At 41.8% G+C, this 21,803-nt stretch overlaps 1 protein-coding gene across 8 annotated transcripts in view; it reads right to left on the bottom strand.

Moving 5' to 3' along the window:
• The window catches only part of PECAM1 (platelet and endothelial cell adhesion molecule 1), a 32,117-nt gene that overhangs the window by 5,581 nt on the left and 4,733 nt on the right, over nt 1-21,803 (bottom strand). Inside the window, exons 7-16 of one of the 8 annotated variants that reach the window (XM_027654329.1) lie at nt 21,442-21,723; nt 19,298-19,579; nt 18,791-18,898; nt 17,983-18,010; nt 14,357-14,427; nt 13,618-13,674; nt 12,360-12,428; nt 7,386-7,442; nt 903-1,110; nt 661-683 (exon numbers count right to left, since the gene is read on the bottom strand). In XM_027654329.1, the coding sequence (XP_027510130.1) occupies nt 929-1,110; nt 7,386-7,442; nt 12,360-12,428; nt 13,618-13,674; nt 14,357-14,427; nt 17,983-18,010; nt 18,791-18,898; nt 19,298-19,579; nt 21,442-21,723 (1,136 nt within the window). In that variant the 3' untranslated portion in view covers nt 661-683; nt 903-928. The remainder of the gene's footprint in view (nt 1-660; nt 684-902; nt 1,111-7,385; nt 7,443-12,359; nt 12,429-13,617; nt 13,675-14,356; nt 14,428-17,982; nt 18,011-18,790; nt 18,899-19,297; nt 19,580-21,441; nt 21,724-21,803) is intronic. The other 7 variants (XM_027654331.1, XM_027654330.1, XM_027654332.1 and 4 more) reach the window with 7 other exon arrangements.

The following is a 21,803-nucleotide window of genomic DNA, read 5'->3' as shown; positions in this document are numbered from 1 at the left end:
ACCAGTGGATAGAAACACATCCAGGAGGAAACAGTCATAAATAGTGAACAGCAGTGACTTCTGCAGGTTGAGGTGACTCCTCTTTAGTTTGACTCCTCATACCTTAGGAAGGACCTGCCTTTTTTGGATATCCCAGTCACAGGATGTGTGTGTGAACAGGCACATCCCGAGGAGAACACCCGGCACTGAACACCCAGGAACTGGAACAACAGCTCTGTCCCCAGTGTCACATTAACCAGTTCAGCAGGTTTTCACATGCAAACCTCGAGTTCCTCAGGTCCATCAGGAACCTGAAGGAAGCAGCAGCCATGCCAACCTTGTGCCATCCTGCTAGCAGGAATATCTGTGGCACATATCCAGAGCTGTGCAGGTGTTCAACACCAATTCCTGGGAGATCGTTATTTGCCATCTCCCTCCTGCACCAGCACCACCAAATACCAGTCCCTCCCAGGGGTTTTAGAGCTGATCATTCTATAAATGTGGGACTGAAAGGCTAATTAAGTAAGAATATACACGAAGAGATTGCCCCTTAGCTGTCCTGTAAAGGTCCTGGACAACAAATAAACAATGAAACCACAGCAACACTTGAACACTGTCTCACTAGATACAGTAATCTCAATCCAATGCCACCACATTTCATTGCATAAAACATATACTTACAGAATGCCTGTTTTCCATAGAATCTGCAAAATAAAACACAACACACAAATTACAAAATGGCACATTGCAGAGTTCTGTGTTCCAGAAAATGCAGGTTTATGTTCTTCAACCTTTTTGTTCACCTTGAAATGATGTAAAATTGCTACCTACAACTAAGCCCAGCTCTGGACCTAAGGACTATCCAAGCTCTAGTTTAACCCAAGTACAGGGGGGAGACCACACATGGCAAAGACCTCACTGACCTGTTTGACAGCTTTTTGATTATGGGTTAAGAGCAGAAGTCTCTCCCGAGGGCACGAGCTGTTACTGGACAAGAGAGTCTTCCTTTAAGAGGCAAGTTCTCAGGAGCATTATACTTCCTAATCCAATTCCTTGCCAGGAAAATAACATACTGCAGAAATCCGGTGTAGGATACAATTTTCAGGGCCAAATAAGATCTTGCAAAGATACCTGAAATTTTATTAATAAAAAGTTGCTTGTTCCCAATAAAGCCTGAGAGCCAGCAGGCTCTTTCCATTCAGGGTCAGTGACCTTAACATTAGATCTTAGGGGTTTTTTTTAAACAAGTGGATTTAGCTATTCAGAACTTTCACAGAATACATTCAATAAATATATATTTGCCCTCTGAAAGGAACTCCAGTTTTAGGAGAGGAGTTCAAGTCTTGTCGAAAGTGCTTTTCTGTTAAGATACTTCACACATGACAAAATAAAGTGCTGAATCTTGAAGGGTATTTTCTTGGAAAATATATAAAATTCAGCAGGGAAAGGCTGTATGGAGGAAATTCATCTAATGCTCAAAGCAGAGGATTTGGACTGGGGTTAATCTTGCTAGTATTTTTTTCTGTAAATATGGGATAGTGTCTGAATCTATGTTTTTTCTAAGTATTTAGTTTTTGAATAGTAAATAATAACATCAGCCCTCCCATAGCAGCACACTTCTGTAAATTTTGAAAAGTTCTCTGAAATCATTAAATTAATATTATGCAGAGTATTACTACCATAACTAGACCTTTATAAAGGTGTTTTAGAGATTCCCTTTTCAGCAGAAGTGACCAGGAAACAGAGGTGAAGGTCTCTGGCATTGTACATTATGAATTTTCTCCAGGACAGTTCTACACAGAACTATTTGTCCAGGCAAAGGATTAAAAACTGAGGTGACCACAGCACCTTGTACCAGTGCACAAACCAAATTTCAGTACAAAATTGATCTGAAGGTCTGGCAAGATTGATCCATATACGTTTAGCCATTTTGATAAGAAACAAAATTAAAAATTACGTGGAACACACATAAAAGCTTTTTGTGTCCTGAAAGTCGACAGAAGTGAACAAAACCACCCTTGACCCAGTGCTACATCAAAGCCTGGCTTTAAGTAGACAAAACTATACATCAGGTTTATGAAGTGAGGTATTAACAAGCTGTCATTTAGTTCTGTCACAGTGTATTGTGCTCACAGGAAGGAGGAAATGAGAAATTCTGTGTAAATTCCCAACTTCAAACAACGGGATGTTGGCTGCTCAAAGCTTCTGGGTCACAATGACAGATATTCCAGCTCCTTGTTACCTGTCACCCAGATCCAAACTAGTGTGGCTTCCTCCCTGAGTGTCACATCTGTGCCAGAAGAATGTCAGGATCTGTGTCCTGGGGGATTTCTAACAGGCATCAACCAGGTAAACCAGCAGGGAGCCACTAATAAAAGCACAGTGATACAGTGCTTTTCTGATTCTTTGCTGTGTCAATCTTTTCACAGCCTTTCTGTTTCTTTTCTTTTAATGAGGCTTTTTCACTTTTTTACCGATTTTACTGTGATGAAATAGAGATATTTTTCATGATACTTGGCTTTCCCTTACTACCAAAAAGAGGGAAAGGAAATATGCTGGGTTCTAGTCATATACAAAGAAAGGCAAACAAGCAGCTGCATATTTTGTGAAAAGACTCGGAGCTGAAGGTCTGATACTGATGATTTCTAAAATATTCCCAAGTCTAACAAAGGTAGGTGTTTTTATGGATTTCTGACAGATTTAAACCCTTGCTGTTGCTTTTAGTTGATGGGATTTTAAATTCAAAGGCCACATTTTTAAAAAGGAGTACATTAATAGCAGGAATTTAAGACACTGTCATCTCCACTTGCTCCATCCTTTCTTGTTGCTACAGGTGATGGAGAAGAGAATATGAGCCTAAATAGCTGCAATTCTTAATCCATCTCAAACCCATCTCCAACCCTGGGGAAAGCCAAGCTGTCAGATCATGAGCTGAAGGTGCTGAACTGCAGGAACACACACTACACTCTGCCAAGCCCTTCACTGGAGCAGTAGCTTCTAACAGAGGATCTTGGCAGGCAGCTTGGGAGCAGCTCTGACACAGGGCATGCACGAAATTCAGATTTGCATTGGAGGTTCAAGCAAGGCCAGAAGCTCCCTGTGTATTTGTGCCTTACTGAAACCACCTGGCTCTGCCTAATTTTTGGCTGGAGCTGTTGTGAGCGTTTGGCTCTGGACTCAGTGTCTCACAGGTCCAGGCTTTGGTCTAGAATGTGTCTAGAAACCTAAAGATCCAGAGTTTTTATTTTGGAGAAGGGACAAGTCATTTGCATAATTTTGGACTGCCTGTGTTCATAAAGCCTGAGTTCTGAACAATCCCCAGACACTGTGAGTTTTCTCCATGCTGGAAAAGGCATCCAGTGGGAAATTCTGGCTAAGCATGGAGGTGTTAAGCCTGAGCTTCAGGAGTAGGAAAGTATTTGAGCAGATTTCCTGATTGCTAGAGCTGATTTCAAATAGTTTGTTCCAAACCACTGAGTGCAATGGGGATTTCTCATGCCTCTTTCCACTGGGATATATTTATTTTTCCATAGTACATTGTTGGTTGCTGTAGGATTCTTTGAATTTCCTGTCTCACTGCTGCAACTGCTTCCAAGTGACCAGTTCACTTTTCCACACTTAGCAGCGTAAAGGCTGGCTCTGCATTTTGTCCACTAGATTTCCACTTTCCTAATAAGAAATTAGGAATTGTTATCTTGCACTAAGCACTATAAGCTCGATTCAGTGCACACACAGAGCAGTGCAGAGCTTCTGTGAGCTTTGGGTCTGACACAGAGCAAAGACAGAGTTCACTGAAGGAACAAGAATGTCCCAGTATGTCGCAGGAAGTGCCCTGGAAAAATGTAAGGAAATCTGTGACCTGGAGTTGGCTCTTGTCTCCCCAGCAATAGGAACAGAACTGTGCTACCCCAAGAACTGGAATCAGTGTTGAGGGAAGGGCTGGAGCTGAGATAAAGAACCAGTATGGAGATGCTTGGACTTCCTGCCCCTACTGCCCCTCGGGAAGATGAAAGGTGTGATGGAAATAAATCACGTCTAAAAGAGCCTCCACCCACGAGCTGCCCTCGGTGTGTGACACATCCTGACCCTCCCTCAGGAAGAGCTGCCAGCCTGCACCTCTGGGACAGGCACACGGGCAGCAGGGCCACAGAATTCTGTCATTCTTGGCAGGCTGTTGATTTAGGCAATTGCCTGTTTTGCTTAAGTTTTGGACTGTCTCAGTTCTTTCTGAGCAAATAGCAACAACTCCAGGATTGGGCTGGATATTCCTGGCTCACAGTGAACTTTGGCCTTTTCATAGAGCAACCAGAGAAAGCAGTATTTTAAGGAAATCAGTTCACCCTGGTAAGTCTAAAGGACTTTTAGACAAAGGTGTTACTGACCTGACTGGCACTCGTTATGACCATTCCCCAAATTCCCATGGGGATGTAAGGTTTGATTTAAAGCTGAGGCTTGAAGCTGCTCTAGGTATTTTACATAAAATACTAAAGTAACAACCTATTGCTCTAAAAAAGGTTTTAAATCAATACCTGGGTGAACTTCCTGAATGCTATGTCACTGAATTAAACTAACCTTTTGATAACAGTGCAAGGACAATTTCTTATCTCTGAGACGAAGTGATCAGCACCCTCCTTCAATTCTCATTACAGCAGAGGAAACCCAGCATCCAACTAGAGAGACTGACATTATCTACAAGGACCATTATTTGATTTTCAATCAAAATACACCTGACTAAACTTGAATTTCACATATTTCCTGCTTTCCCTACTGCAAATGAGTTAACTGTAGTTAACCATGTGCAGGTCTTGTGGGATTTGAAATGTGCATTTGACAGTTTGTTTCTGCCTAATCTCTAATGTAAAACCACCTCCTTAGGCCTGGCACTCAGAACAAGGAAAGCACAGCAGAGAGGATGAGGGGTCTACCAGAGTGTGATGGAGGCACTCAAATGAGAGTAACAGGAGACAACACAGACAGTGGTAGGAGAATAAAAACAAAAGGAATAATGACATTATCTGTCATTATCTGCATTATCTGCACTGTGGATTCATGAATTGGGATAAGGACAAGCAATAGCTATGGAACTTAAAATACAAGAGTTTGTTACTGATGTGGCATCTGCCTTACTGGGGACAGCAGGGAGAGCTGCCAGAAAAAATGAAGAGGGGAAATGTTTTAGCTCAGTCACAAAGAATTGCATCAGACATAACAACTACTGACAGTGCTTCAGCTCCCTCTCTAGTGGCCACAATTTCTGGAATGCACACACAACCCCTTAAGGTTGCCTATGAAGCACTAAATTCTAATTAAAAAACCCCAAACCACAATAGTTACCTACAAACAAATAATAATAAAATGTTACATAGGCCTTAGGTGTTAAATCTGCCAAACAGTGTGGCTGACACCAACTCCCAAACTCCTGTAATTTCCCCAGAGGACATGTTTGTCTGATCCATTGACTTCCTGAAATAGATTCTACTTGTGGGCATTTGCTCAAAAATCTCAGAGAACAGTCAAACACGGTGAAGATCAGAATGGTAAACCAACTTCTTCCCCTAGCAGTAATGTTCAATATCTTTCACAACCAGCATTTAACATACTCATATTAATATAAATTACTTCTGAAGAACAGAGCTATTTCCTAGGGATTCTCCACTGCATTCATCCTTTGCCACCTCACAATCCCACAGCCTATCACCAGTCCAAGTTAACGTTACATGAACTGTAAGGTGGCTGTCCAGAGCACTGCACTGCTCTGGGATGCACTGCTTATCTCACTGGAACACTTTTCCTGTGGATCAGTCAGGAAAAACAGACGGGATTAAAACAATAAACTGGTCCTATGTTTCCAAGAATAACTGAAACTGTAGAATGTTATGCATAAAAGAGCAGGTGGACTGCAAGATTAAGGGGTGCTTGCGGATGATTTGGCTAATTCAGCTCAGTCTTTCAATCATATCTCACTTTATTGCAGTTCCCACTTTATGGCATTACAGCCTTTTAAGTGCTTTGAATTACAGCTCTGCTGTACCTACCCGGAGTTTAACAGCACAGCTCACAAAACACCCTTCTAGGACATAACACCTTCTGTTGTGTCAAAACCAGGGATGGTGAGAGGTGTGATAATCCCCTTCACACCTGGGCAGGGCAGGAGGGGGTTTATGCAGCAGCTTCTGCAGCTTGTTACAGGTCCAGTTCACACTATTCCAGAATATTTGTGGCCTTTGTGTTCAGCCCTAAAATAAACTGGGTTTTTTTTCTCATGGTGCTGCCAGGTGATCCTGCACGAAGGGCCTGGTCCCACCTTAGTGTGAAGGGTATTGGGATTTTCACTGTGAAAAATGAGTACAGCACACAGGCTCAGTACCAAGGATTCTGAAACTCTGTTCCCAGTGCTGTCACTCTCTAAACACATTCCCTTAAATGAATGACCTAATCTCTCTGTTTATTCAGCTGTAAAATGCAGATAAAAATTGCCGTGTATCTCCTCACAAGGGAAAATTAAGTAATGTTTTCTAAAGTACTTGGAGACCCTCACATGAAAGATTCCCTAGAGACAGAATTCTGTGTCAGAGCAGGTGGGAAATCCCTTATAAAATAGAAAAAAAATAGAAAATTAAAAACACAACAGTCAAAAATTAAAAACGGCACACAAAGAAGCCACTTGGTAACATGGATGGGGACAAGATGTGAACAGTTTTGCAGCCCTAATATTTACAAATCTAGACTTCCTAAGACAAAGAGAGGAAAGGAAATCCTTTCTGATTCAGTCTTTGACAAACTCTGAAGAAATGCTTTTAACCTACTGTCTCTGAGCTCATGACTGCCACAACATTTATAGTCAGTAATTGCCAGTAAGCTGGTAATGCCCCCTCACACAAGGCTGGGTTAGAGGAGGTGGAAGGGCAGAGTGGTTGGCACTTACAGTCTGAGACAGTTTTTGATGGCTATTTTTGATGGTTATTTAATAACACATGACAAACATGCTCAGTTAAGAGACAAAGTGTTGCTCATGAGCACTTGGAGATAATACAGTATATCACCCTAATCCCTAACGGGTTAGTGATTCAGCTCTAATTCAGATCCAGAGGTATGGCCCAAACACTCAGCAGGTACAAAAAACAAATGGGCTGATGAAGTAAATGTTACAAATATTAATCCCACTGCATTAAGCATCATTGATTTATGAGGAACCATGAAGGTGTTATACAGTCTATCAACACCTGTGATTTTGTAGCTGCAACTTCAGTATGTTCCTGTGTGATTTGCATCTCTTTTTTTATGGCACTTTATCTTCTAAATATGCAGGCTAAATATTGTCTTGGAAAATATTCAGTCACAAATTTATCCCTAATCTCCTCACAAATACTTCCTTTGAGTGTTTCATTTTTCACTAGCTTACTTACCATTATTAGCTTTTCTGATTTCACTATAAACTGTTTCAGTCCCCTTCTGTACAGGAGCTGGAAAATGTATTGGCACAGAATCAATTTATTTTCTTTTTTTCTTTCTTATTTTTTTTTATTATTTGCCTTATGATAAGCTCCTCAAACCAACAGAACACACTGTTTTACTTTCAGAGGAAGTAAGTTACACAAGCAGCAACGAGCCTGTGGAGTCTGTGTGAAAAAGCAAGTACACTCCCTCCCCAAACCCAGCCTGCAAGGAACTGAGAGGGAGATGTCTCTCCCTCTATATAAAAGTGATGATAAAAATCTGCTTCCCCTTCTAAATTTAACATTTTAATAATCTCCTTTGAACTCAAATCAATACTGCTTTAATTTTACAGAGACATCTACCACTAGAGAACGGTTTCCCTGGATCCCTTTGAAGAGCTGCTTCAAGTTTTTCTAAGGATTTCAGGATCCAAGACCTGAGGTGATCTATCATTTGGAAGATGAACTACACCCCTTTTTGGTAACTAGCCTGATTAAGTCTTATGGGCACAAAAAAAAAAAAAAATCTAAACTGCTGTTTGTGAAATGTCTCGGAAGGGTATTTCCAGATTTCACACTGCACAGCTTCTATTTAGGGTTATCTGGGAAAGGTCTCCCCTCAGTGTGGAGGGCTCTTCCACCAGAGCACTGAGATCAGATGGACACAGCAGGAATGAAGGCTCACAAGGCTGGTGGAAAGAATGGAAGTAAAGACAGAAAGCAGACAGAGAAGGTTTGTGCCTCTAAGGACACAGCTGGGGTACAAGTGCAATGTTAGTCTTTCCAGACCCTTGGGTTGACAAATAAAACTCTGCTCTTGGGTGAGAAGGAAAGCAAGAAGCTCTTCCTTTTTTCCTGAAATCTGTGAGAACTTAGCCACAGGGTTTGATACCAAACTAGAGACACACACACAGGGAAGGGGCAGAGCCTGGTCTGAAAGCCTGAAAACAGCAAGAGCTCAGTTTCCCTCTGGTCAGCAGAAACTGCAGGCGAGCAGGAGATTAGAACAATTTCCTGGATTTATTGCATGGCTGTAGTTTAAAAATCCCTGGGCAACAAAAGTGCATTTAAAACCAACTTTCTTCATTTTCTATAAAGGCCTATGCTGGCAGGGTCCAGTAGCTTGCTGTTCATAGATCTAAAAATGTGTCAGAAACACTCATTCATTTCAGTTAAACTGAATCTCTTAGAAAGCCTCTGAATTCTATCTATATCACCTCCAATTTCTGTGGACCTTCAACAAACCAAGAGGTTAGATTTTTTTCCAGTTAAAGAAAAACAAAAGTGGTTGTTCTCTCTCTGCAAGAAACTGGAAAGAAAATTCACATTTCTGGACAGAGAATCCTGTACTTCAGCTATTAAAAAACACCCCAACACTTAAAGAATTCAGACAATGACCTGCAGTCAGAGTCAGGACTGTTACTGTTCTGCATCACTCTGAAGAACCCAAGTGTCTCTGGCACCACATTCTGATTTCCCAAAGCTAATTTCATTTTTTTAAAAATTCTCTTCAGCATCCTTTAAACGCTGGGAGCTCACACATCAGAGTTGAGTTGCAAAGCTGCTGTTAATTCAAATGCCAGGAGGAGTTACACTTCCCCAAGTGTTTAATCACAGCTTTCAAACTCGCAGCTTTGGCAAGAACCTTCTTTGCAAAATAATCTGAAGACCTTCAGGCACATTTCATCTGCTTATGGGCTCACTTCTTAAATGATCAGTTCATTTGCAGTGAAGTAAGGAATAATCTTGTCAGAATTTTAATAAGAGGTAGTTCATTTTGTTTGGGGCTCTTTTTTAGCAGATTACAGTCCTAAATCTACCCCTATTGACTCTGTGGAAAGATTTGGTTGGAGGTATTTCCTTAGCTTACTTTTTTTTTCCCAGACTCATTTAATTGAATTGTGATATAATGCCACTGCCCATGTTATTTCCTTTGTTAATCTTCCAAAAGTCGTCTCAGCACTGAAAAAATGTGCCAGGAGAAATTACTTGGACGATTTGACATTTTGTTCCCACCAGCTTTATAATGTTGCCACCCTGCAGATAACTAACCAGATATAAAAGTAAAAGAAGGAGCATGTTCTAACTCAGCCATGATTAGAGGTTTCTCCCTTCTCACTTCGGTGATATTTCCTAACCTTACTTTAGCCCCAGCCTTTTTGCTCAGATTAATAATAAGGGGTCTAAATCACCTTTCCATCTATTTGCACAATCAAGCTTTAGAGAAGACAAGCACTATATTTTTGTCAAGCATATAATCTCCATAAGTATTCAATTTAATCATTCCTCAGAATTACCACCTCTTTAAATATCAAATTACCATTCCACTCTGGCTATCCCAAATAAGAGCTGGACCGTGTAGCCCCAGCTCTACCTCCTATTTCTCTTGCCCTTTCATCCCTACTTCAAAAAGCAGGTATCAAGTTATTCCCACATGGAAGTTTTAAAATGAAGTCGTGAAATTTTACTTCTAGCACGTGACAGGACCACTCTCTGCCAGTAACACTGTAATGAACCCTGGGTTTTGATCCTGCAGAAGCAGAGTGCATATGAAGTTCTTGGTGCATTAACCTATTCACCATTACACTGTGTTAAAAAGTATTCCAGAAATGACCAACTAGTGCAGACGTGACTGGAAAAACAGGGTGAAACCAGTGGTTTCAAATGTAAGCAATTCTCTACTGACAAAGGCAAGATATACATCCTTCTACAATAATTTAAACTTGTTTTGAGGTGACATTCAATCATTCCTGCTTCTCAAAAGTGATATAAAGGCTGGAGTTACAGTTTAGATACTGCAGCATTAATTGCAGTAGTCTTTCATAATACACAAAATATGATTCTCCTGCTCCTGAGATGAATATTAGTACTGACATCGACAACAGTGGCAGGAGGAACAAATGATTGGGAAGATAAATTAATTTGAAGTTAGTCCTGAGAGATCAAAGAAATCTGGAGTTCCTCAAAAGGCAGGGATCAGATGCTCTGTGCAGCTGCTGGATGAGATATGTGTGCCCAGAGAAAAGGTGTGATTTGTTTTGTCTTCATTCAAAAAATAGGAGGAATCCAAAGGGGTGTAATAGGGGTTTGGAGCAAGGGCATAATCTGAAAGGTCTGTTCCCTAGGAAGAGCTGGTCATACCCACAGATAGACATGAAAGAATATTATGGTTTGAAACAAAACTTTACAATAACACCAACGTAGCAGAAATATCAGTGGCAGTCCCGTGGCCAAATTCTCTCTGTGGGTGTACATAATTATTACAAGGGAATATTAAGAAACTTGGCTTTGTTTCTCTTTTCCCAAGAATAAATCTCATCCTGTTTTCATTGTGATAGGCAGTGCAGAGCTGAAAGGATTAACATGGCTTCATACAGCTCCTTCTATTCAAGCAGCATCCTCGAGATGCTCTCAAAGATTAACACATTAAATACTCGCAGTGCAGTTGCCATTTACATAACCAAAGCATTCATTTGGGAAGCATTTAACTGTGCCCTGGGGCAACAAAGCAAATCGATTAGGGAACTATTATCACATCTCTGTATACCTGAAGCACGGTTCAGTTTTACAGAATCAATCAGAGTTCTGTTAAAATAATCTTATCTCATTTACACGGTATATTAAATATTATTTTGTGGTTTAATAGTGTTCAGTCTACAGAGCACAGATACTATCTTATTACTCAATCTGATATACAGGAATAGTGTTATATACAAATAATGGGAGCAAAAGTCTACTCTTAGAGATGCTGATCTTGCATTTAACAGGGCTTTTAATTTAAATAATTATGCACCATCATATCTACCCATTCTACACCACTGTAATGTGTAGTGCACACTCTAACACAGTTGGAACATTGGAACATTAGCCCTATTCTGAAAAAGAGTCCAACAGCTATGGTTCTTCAGAGTAGAATTTAGCAGAGGTGGATAAATAGCATGCTAAGGACACAGGGAAAACTGTGATGAATGATGCCAGGAAGTGAGAGAAAGGAGAGGAGGACTGGTTGTTCGGGGACAGCTTGAAGGGTGAGCACTTTTGCCCAAACATCTGTTTTACCAACTAAACAATCATGTCTTTGGTCCCTGAAATCAGTGACTAGTCCTTCCTACCAGGAAAAAGGAAATTCATCTGTTTCTTCCTCAGTCTGCTTCTCATTCAGCTGAAGCAAAGAAGCTGGAGCAGAGCATAAACCTGTCTCGTGGGGCTTATTCCCTCCGAGCTACTTGGAACTTTGAGATTTAACAGCTTTCAGCACAAGGCCATCACGGTATCAGAATTCTCCAGATGACACAGAACGATTGCAGTGTGCATTTGGGTGTTGAGAATAAATTTACTTGGATATTTCTCCTTCAAGGTTGCAGAGACATGTACCTGAGGTGTGGTTACTGTAACCACAGAACTGCAGGGAGGAGGACCAAGTTATTTGGGCATTAATATCCTCATTTCTCTGTTTAAGGGGACACAAAATTCACAATGGTCTCCAGGCCTCTCCATACTGAGAGACTAAATCTGTGCTGGTCTCTCTTCCTTCTCTATCACAAGTGAATCACAGCTTTGACCCTTCAACCAGTTCCTTTATAAAGGAGGAAATTCCACTGCTCTCTGTTCTCTCCATTATCTGGGAATAACCTCACATGGCTCTCAGTGAACCTGGGCTCTGTAACAGGGATATTCACAGCAGGCTGCCTTCTGCTCAGAGCCAGAGCTCCACACAGACCTCCCGGGGGTGGGAGGATCCCAGGGGCAGGGGGGCTGCAGGAACAGCACCCTGGTTGGCATCATCAGCTGGGTTAAGGAGCCACTGGCAGGAAACTGTCACACACACAGAGCACAACCTGCTCTGACATTCCCAGGTGCCAATATCAGACCAGTGCCAGGGAGGAGCAACATTCCCAGAGCTGCTCCCAAACATAAACCAAAAAGGTTTGGACAGTTCATTACCTCTGTGAGGATCAAGCGTTGATACTTCAACTTCAGTGTACTCCACCTCAGCACTCTCAAGGTCAGGTCCTGCCCCAAAAATATCAAGAAGATGTTTCTTTGTAGGACTGCACGCTTTGTTTGAGCTGTGGGCCTGATCCTGCTGCCACTGCAATTAATGGACAAGTCCTCACTGACTTTGGTAGGTGCAAGATCAGGCCCTACTTACAGATGTGAGTTACTCTGCTAAGAGTTTCAAGGCCAACCCATTCCTAAGGGTCATCCCAATCCAAAGGGCAGCAGACGAACTAAAGGCAGATTTCTGAAACTGTGGGACATGCAAACTGTGCCTAAAACCCTTACTTTCAATGTAACGCCTTCAAAAGTGTCACAACACAAATGGAGCAAGGAATTATCCCAGATTCTCCCATATTCCTCCTCCAGCTCCTCTTTATTTCTCTCCCTGCCATTACTTTCTCCTTGTTTTCTGTGGCTATGGCAGGACACTTCCCATTCTTTCCTCACATTTAAACCCATCTTTAAGTCTTTCCTGGCCTCCCTCATCACCTCTCATTCTCCAAATTTCTGCTTTTCTTTTTTCCTCCTACATTTTCTTCCAAGCTCTCCATAGAACATCTGGAATACAACTCATCTTCCTCCTCAAGATGCTTCTCTGCCACAATGCCCACAGAAAGCTGGATCTACTGAGGCTGCTGCCTGACAAGGACTGGCTACCTGGATACAACAGACACAAGAAACAGCTGCTGCCTTCTACTCTGGCTTTTTCTTAGGAGATGGTTTTCCACCAGATTTCTGTAAAAGTTGGAAGAAACCACGACAGTCATCCAGACTGGTATCCTGCAGAACTGACTTGGCAGATTATTTTATTCAGATTTCATAGTTTATTTTTAGATTTAATGCTTAAGTATTTCAAGGTCAATCAAAATGAAGAAAGGACAGAGAAGTAAAAGAAGCAGAAATCTGTAGAAAATATCTAAATATTTGTTATATAGAACTTACAATTTTGAGTCTAAGTTGTATTTTTATACCAATCCAGCACAGCTAATTACACTTCATAATGCAGTTGCCAAGTGGGTCCTATCAGTGTCATTTTGTGCATAAGAAAATGAACTGAGCTCAGCAAAGGAAAATCTTCCCCACTATCAAAGAGAAAAAGGAAAGGGCTGGACATATCCAATCCTTGTTGCTGCCATTAGAAAACATCATGACTTTCAGTTATAAAATAGTTTAAAAATCTGTTGTTTAAGTATGAAATTACCTTTACTCTCATCTGTTGATTTCATGTGATTTTCACTATCTTCAATGTAACCTGATCCTAAAATATTAAAGCCAAAGTTGAGCTGACAAAATGTTTATTGAGGCCAACTAAATAAATGAGTTACACAGCTGCAATTCCTATTGTCATTATCAGTATTTTTATATGAGACATCCTACTTTTGGTTTCACACCTAAGACATTCAATTAACACAGGTGGGAAGAATGGGGCTTTTTAAATAATCAGCTAAAAAGCATCCAAGGGGTAATTTTGTTTATGTCCAATACTCCAAACAACATCTCCACCTATTTTGGTAAAGTGGGAATTTTGAGACCCTGGAATGAAATGTGCCCAGCCATGGCAAGTTAACATCTCTGTCCTGTGGCCACATCACAGGACCATGTGCCACAACTCCAATTTTCCTCTCTGCAATTATTTTCTTGCAGCTGTGTCAAACCCAGAAAGTAATTTTCTTTTACCATGATTTCTCCATTTGTAATACTGTCAACTGATTGCCTGGGAGAAGTGTCTGAGCAGAATTATAAACCAATCTTTGTGTGAGACATGCTCATAAAAACTGTACAAAGACAAAATGACAGAAGATACTTTGGATAATGTTATTGGTATCCCTCTGTATTCCCCTAAAAATTGGGCCTTATCCAAACAACTATGCAAGTCCAAAACTTTCAAAAAATGTTTAATTTAGCCAATTTATTAGCAGTCTTACAGCAAAATGTCCTACCTGAATAATAGTCTCCATCATTGGGCTGTCTTGTCAGTTTTTCACTTGTCAAGTTTGCAGCCAAGGCTGAACTGAAAAACAAACCAATAAAAGTTGATGTAATTATCCCAAATCAGTCAATAACATGATTCTGTGCAAAGATCAGTCACTGTCTATGCTGACTGCCATGTATTTTTAACTACTGAAGCTAATGAAGATTTTGCCTTTGTCTTTAAGAGAAGCACCAACCAAATTTAAGGCAAAAAACGTTCCCTATTGCATTATTCTTCTTTAAACCTCTGTATTTTCAATCCATTCCATGTCTAAATGCATTCAAACACAGGCCTGACATTCTCCTATTTCACTTAGCTGGCCTTTTTTTCTATTTTTAGAGTATTTCCTCATCCTGTTGTTGTGTAAGCAGGTGGTACATGAAGCAGAACCATCTATTGTCTGCAGGTGTGTGCCATAATGAACTACATTCATATGGAGGAAGGCCTTTAAACAGAAATACTTCATCATTATCATAAAGGGTCGTGGTTTAATCCCAGATGGCAGCTCAGTATCACACTGGCTGCTCGCTCACTCCACTCCCCTGCCTGTGGGATGGGGAGGAGGACTGGAAAAAGGTAAAACTCATGGGCTGAGATAAGAACAGTTTAATAACTGAAATAAAGATAATAATAATAATAGCAATGAAAAGGAGAGAGAGAAAGAGAGAGAGAGAGGAATAAAACCCAAGAAAAACAAGTGATGCCCAGCCAGTCCCCGAGCAGCGACAGCACCTCCCGGGTTGTCACAGGGCTCAGCACCTGCTGTCCTTCAACCTTCGGCAGCCCCACAACAGGAGGGTCCTCTGAGACATGGGACAGGGGAGCTACTTCATTTCCTCTGTCTCCAAGGCTGCTGTACTGAAAGCCCACCACTACTCCTTTAGCTCCTTGGAATCCCCTCTCCTGAGACAGTTAAAGCCCCTGGAGCCTCTGGGCTACTCAAGTGGGAGGTTTCTGCCACACATTCCCAGTCAGGCTGATTTCAGCCCCCAGTACAGTCTGTTGGGATCCCTCTCCAGAAATACAACTGGGTTCTGCCCCTGTACAGCCTGATGGCATCAGGGCACACTGTGCACCAGTACCTGCTAGAGCCTTATACTCCTGGGGGCTGACGTTCCAGGCATCTGATCCACACGCTCCAGTAAACAAGGCTGTCCCTCTTCTCCACCTGGCTGGAGGCAGAGCTCCTCTAGTCCTGCTCATAGGATTATCCATTTGCTTCTTGTAAAAATGGGTTAGAATTCCCTTCCATAGAGTCAGGAGTAAGATCAGTCCTTCCACTCTGAGGAACTGCCCACTGCAGACCAGAGTAGCAACTTCCCTGGAAGAACCCCCATTTGTGATTTTCCCTTGCAATCCATGTACCCTCTAGGGTCCAGGTAGAATTTCCATCCCGCTTCCTCACATCCTCTCTGGGGTCCTCACAGGTAAAACCACAGAGTCTCCAGTGGTGTGAACCCTCTGCATTCTTTCTCTGGAGCAAAAGGACACTTACTGTTAATAGCTGAGATACTGGCCTGTACATGTGGGGGTAGAATCTACCTGCTTTGAGTTGCTCAACCAGCTTCTCCACAGCAGAGACAAGGGAGGAAGAGAGATTTTCTCTGTGCTGCTGGGTTGGTGAAGCCACTTCATCCACCAGTGGTGCCTCTTTGTCTCTCCAGGCCATCACTGCCAGTGAGTTGGTGTATGACAATGGTGCACTCTGGGCAAGTTTCTGACACATGGTTTGTGCACATCAGACTTCACCTGGATCTCTGAGTAACCCTGTGTTGTTTGGGTCATAATAAATTATCTGTAATTCCCTCAGGTACTGGGTACCTCTCTCCATCATGGTCCACTTGCCTGGGTGACACAGAACATCTTCCTTGAAGGGATACCTTTCCTTCACACTTGACAAGAGTTGCCTCCAGAGGCTGAAGACTTGTGTTGCTCTTCCAATCACCTCATCAGCGCACCCTTCCCTAGAAAATGATCCCAGCTGCTTGGCTTCCCTACCCTCTAATTCCACACCACTAGTCCCATTATCCCAGCATCAGAGCAGCGAGGGAATAATGTGCTCACCTGGATGGTGGTTGAAATCTTTCTGCATATTCCACAGCTCACTCAGGGATAGGGATTGAGGGGTTGCTTCTTGCTCTGCCTCTTCCTCCTGTTCGTGTTATAACCTTGCTTCGTCCTCCTTTCTTAAACAAGCTGTCTTTCCTGCCCGTTTCTCCTTGGGAATAGGGGCAACTGGCACACACAGGGGTTGGTCCTCTGATTCAGCTGCATCACCCATCAGTGGGTGAGTACTCACAGGCTTTGAGTAGCCAGGGATTGAATAGCCACAGTGTCTGTCGTGGCCACTGTGATTGTTGTGGGAGTTGGAGCAGCCTGTCACAGGGGTTGGAGTAGCTGCAAATAATTGCTTAACCCTAAGCAGACCTGAACCACATGCTGGTTCCTACCAATAGGACCACACTGGTTCTAACACCCCAAGTCGATTCAAAATCTTCAGAATTCTCAAATGCTTTTGTAATTAGCCTGGAGAAGAAAGGGAAGCTGTGGGAAGCTGTGTCCATAGACTAGCTCTCCGAGGAGAAAGGGAAAAGTGTAATTATGGATAATTCCCAATAGGTGTCTCCCCAGCACACAGGTGACAGTGGCACTGAGGACACGATCAGGTGAGTGATGACCAGCGATTCCATTGTATCATAAATTAGTGTTACAAAGCAGAATAAAACAATAACCTCAGCCCAGGCCCCAAAGGCAAGAAACACAACAGGGAGTACAGTGTTCCCTGTAAGTGCAAGAGAGGTGTTCAGATACAGCTCCGAGAACAAGCACAACAACTCTAAGAGCAAATAAATCAACATCATGACAACTGGCTATTAAACTCTGATGAATGCTTGTAACAAATTTGTTTCAATGTGCACTGGTCAGATCTGGTTTTAACTCTAAGTCCCCACTCTGGGCTCCAAAAAGGACTGTCATGGTTTAACCCCAGCTGGCAACTAAGCACCACACAGCACCTCACTGGCAGCTAAGCACCACACAACACCTCACTTACGCTGCCCCAACCCACCCCGCCCCCAGTGGGATGGGGAAGAGGACTGGAAAAAGGTAAAACCCATGGGTTGTGATAAGAACAGTTTAATGATTGAAATAAAGTAAAATATAATAATAACAACAACAATATCCACAATAATAATAAAGGAAGAGAAAGAGGAATAAAACGCAGGAGAAACAAGTGATGCCCACTACAATTGCTGACCACCCTGTGCCCGATGCCCAGCCCACCCTCCAGCACTGATCAGTGTCTCCCAGACAATTCCCCCCAGTTTCTACACTGGCCATGATGCTCTATGGTGTGCAATGTCCCTTTGGCCAGTTTGGGTCAACAGTCCTGGCCATGCTCCCTCCTGGCTGCTTGTGCACCTGCTCATGGGCAGAGCATGGGAAACTGAAACGTCCTTGGGTTAAAGTAAGCACTAGCAACTAATACATCAGTGTTATCAACATTATTCTCACAGTAAATCCAAAACTCAGCACTGTACCAGCTACTAAGAAGAAAATTATCCCAGCTGAAACCAAGACAGTAAGACATCTTACCCAGACATCTCCATGGATGGTCCTTTAGCTTGACAGAGGAAAAAAAAAAGCATCTATTAGTAGATTGCACAAGTAAAGAATTTAAAAGTAAAGATCAAAACAAAAATACAGCAATTATTTACTCATGTGTGAATAATTTCTCCTGGAGATCACAAAATTAACTACCTCATACATTATGTCCTGTTTATCTCCCAGGTCTCTTAAATGTCTTCTTCAGGGAACCTAAGATCCTAAACCCTAGATTTTACCTTGGCTAATTTAAGCAGTCTGGGACATCCAGATGCTTCAAATTTTCCCAAATAATTTGCAATGTACTGCATATCACAGGATAAACCAGATTTACTTGTATTCTGAAAGAACAAGATCTGAAAAAATACCTTAAAAGTCAAACCCCTAAACAAAATCATATTACAGTGTGGGAAGGAAAAAGAAACAATCCCACAACCTAATAATATAAATTTATTTCATGAGGACTAGACAGGCACCTCAATTACACCTGAGCTGGGACTCCAAATCAAATTGTTACAGCTCTATGAGGGATCAAAAACCTCCTCAGGCCCTGTCTGCCTCTTCATTGCACAGGGCTGAATTCCAGACCTAGGACTGCATCTGCCCAATATACCTGGAAATCCTCAGCACACTTGCAGCTTAATTTGGGTCACCTGGCATTTCTAAGTAGATTTTTATGTTTTTTTTAATTGTGTTCAGTCATCTCTGAAGCCTCACCCCCACAACCCTTTGCTTCTGACACAAATTCAGGTTTAACTGGAATACACTTGTTGCCAAAGAGAAGGGAACCATTCCTTACCCTTTTTCTTCTTATGCAAAAACCACCATAAGGCGAGGGCTCCCGCTCCTGCAATGGTTATCAGGACCAATGCAGCAATGACTCCTTTCTTCCAAGCTGCCAAGATGACTGGAAATAAGAAAAACATGTTTAAGAGAGTATTTACTGTGATAGGCAAACATTACCACATTCTGCAGTTCCTGACCTATCATTTTACTACAAATCAGCCTTCTTACACCCCAGGGAAGAACTCTGAGGGGACTTGCATGCAAAGTTCACTAGTGAGCCTCTCATCTGTGACCAAAACCTCAGCACAACAAGGGGTTGGTTTCAGTTTGCTCCTTTGGCTTTGAGCATCCCTTAAACTTTTCTCTGTAAGTTGGACAATCTCTGTTTATAAAGGGACCTCTCTGTTCAACTTCTGACAATGGTGGAACAAAAGCAAATAAGGGAGTTACACTTAGGAACATCCCAAATGAGATGACCTCACCTATCATGAGGACACTGGTGGGCAGTTCAGTGACTCACCACTGATGGTTATGGGCTGGCTCCTCACGTCCACGTTGGCTCGGTTCGAGGCCACACAATAATATGTCCCCGTGTCCTGCCTCTTCATTGTTTTCTTGTGCCACAAGGCTCTGTCTCTATGTTCAATTTTTTCAAACAGAAGAACCTCATTATCAGTTTTTTTAAAAAACCTGAACAGGATTGGCAAAGACCCTTCTTTCACAGAGCAGAGAAAAGCAATCTCACTGCCATCTTCCACTTCTTCATTTGGAACGCTGCCCAAGCTGGCATCCCTGACTGGCACTACAGAGGAAGGCAGAAAGAAAGCAAATATTAGCACTATTTGGAATAACTTTGATGCTAAAATATTGTGCTGTAGAAATGCTTGATTTAATACTTAGTTAAACAGAGACTGAATGCACAGTATTAATCTTCCCAAACACTCTCTGAAAGACACCATCCTCTAGTAAATATTTTTATACACCCAGAAATAGAGAGGGCATGACAGAGAAACAAAGCAGACACAGGAGGAAATTATATCCATTCCACAGAGGTCAGTCAGCCACTTTCCTTAAAATCCTTTGGATGCCACTCCAGCCCCAGCCTACAAATTATTTCATTTCCAGAAATAATACACTCAGTCGCTCCATAGTGTAAATAATGATGGTCCAGTTTATGTAGCTATGCTTTCATAGTTATCTAGAGCTGTGCTATTTTATGCTGTGTGGTAACTGTATTCCTGTACCCTTTAATATACAAGTTGGTATCAGCAGATAATGGATTGAGTTCTCCAAGGGCATAAGCCAGTCCCAAATTCCAATGGTTACAGAATATGGTAAACACAAAAGTGAGGGAAGTTAGTTTGCATTTGCACAAATTGTAAGATTATGCATACACAAAATACAGTTTTTAGGTTTGCTAGTTTACAAATTAAGTATTTTAGCATATACAAAACTAGTGTAGGAGCAGACGAGCATCAGCCCTAGTAACTACATGGGGGAAAAATGGACACATATTCTGTGATTCAAGGCTTGTAGAATGTCAGCAGCTTTGCAAAATGTTTGGCATAGAAAGCACCTGCTTTGCTAAAATCCCCACAGAACATTTCTCTGAAAATATTATAAATGTGTTTGGGGCAGTGTCACAGATAACACAAGGCAGATGTAAAGAAGGAATCATTAAGGCAACACTGGTACAGAAGCAGGAGGAGGAAAACAGATCTGATATGAAAAGATGCTGATCATGAAAGTTCTTTTTGTATTAGGGAGCAGATTTAGATATAAGACATGGATGGGTTCCTATGACTGAGCCTATGACAGAGAGGATTGCTCTGGAAAACATAAGTGCTTCTTCAGACAGAAAGGACAGAATACAGAGAATTCAAAGCCACCACCTCAGCAGTGGTAGACTGTGGAAGATTGGCTCACCAGGCTCCAAAACATGACTCTATTCAGAACTTCCAAACAGTGCCACAATAAATCCTGAACCACAGTTTTAACAGCTGGGATACACTAGTTCCAGCAGAGAAATACCCACTTGTCAATGGATTAAGATTATGCTTTGTGTTTGTATATTTGTACCTTGTTATTTCAAACCACCTTGACTTTAAATCTCCCTGGATAAATCTCTTCAGAGCTTTTATCACTCAGCTTCTCTCTAGAGTTAGTTAATGGTGGAACTGACAAACTTAAGGTGAGTCCTGCTGCTATAGTCTGGGTGAGTGCAAGTACTGTATTAAAAGCCCTTTTGGGAGCTCAGTGAATGGGGAGCACATCCTTTACTGTGCAATAATCCAACTGACTCAGAATAAGTCCAACAATTCTGGATGTATCTGTTCAAATCATACACAACTCAAAGTCAAAACTCAGAGGAAAACCAGCCTATTAACCACAAGTTTATCTTTTTAACACCAGCACAATTTGGGTTCAAGCCAGGACACAAAACTGAAAACTCCTTGGTAGACAGAAATTACCTCTTCTTTTTGAAAGGTCAAGTACAGACCTGCTCTGGTCCTGAACTACTGTGCTTTGACCAGCAACCACTTTAATTCAAGTGAGAAAAATCCGTAAACATTTCACATCCATTTTGCTTAGTCCATCATTTGCTGCTTAAGTTTCAAAACTCTAACATGACATCAGACAAGAAGAAGAATTGAACAGACTTACCTATTACTGTGACGTTCAGGGTATCGCTGGTTTTCACACCACTGGAGTGATTATTTCTGGCATCACATCTGTATCCTCTTTGGTCATTCAGTCTAATATTTTCATCCAAGAACGTAGCATATGTGTCATTAATGACTATTTTCTCGACGTCATCTCCTTTGTAGAACCTGAAGGTTTTTGGTGGTGTTCCCATCACTGAGTGGCAGATCAACTGCAGAGGCTTCCCCAGCACCACCTCCGGCAAACCGCCGGCGACGGAAAGAGTTGGCTTGGAGACTGGAGCTAAAAGGGGAATAAAAGAAAAAAACTGTTGAAAATTGCACTGTATAAGGCCAAAAGACACGATATTATTTTATAGAACG

This window comes from Corapipo altera, unplaced genomic scaffold (assembly GCF_003945725.1).
Source record: "Corapipo altera isolate COAL_440 unplaced genomic scaffold, ASM394572v1 343, whole genome shotgun sequence".
NCBI lineage: Eukaryota > Metazoa > Chordata > Aves > Passeriformes > Pipridae > Corapipo > Corapipo altera.
This window is presented reverse-complemented; position numbering and strand designations above follow the sequence as displayed.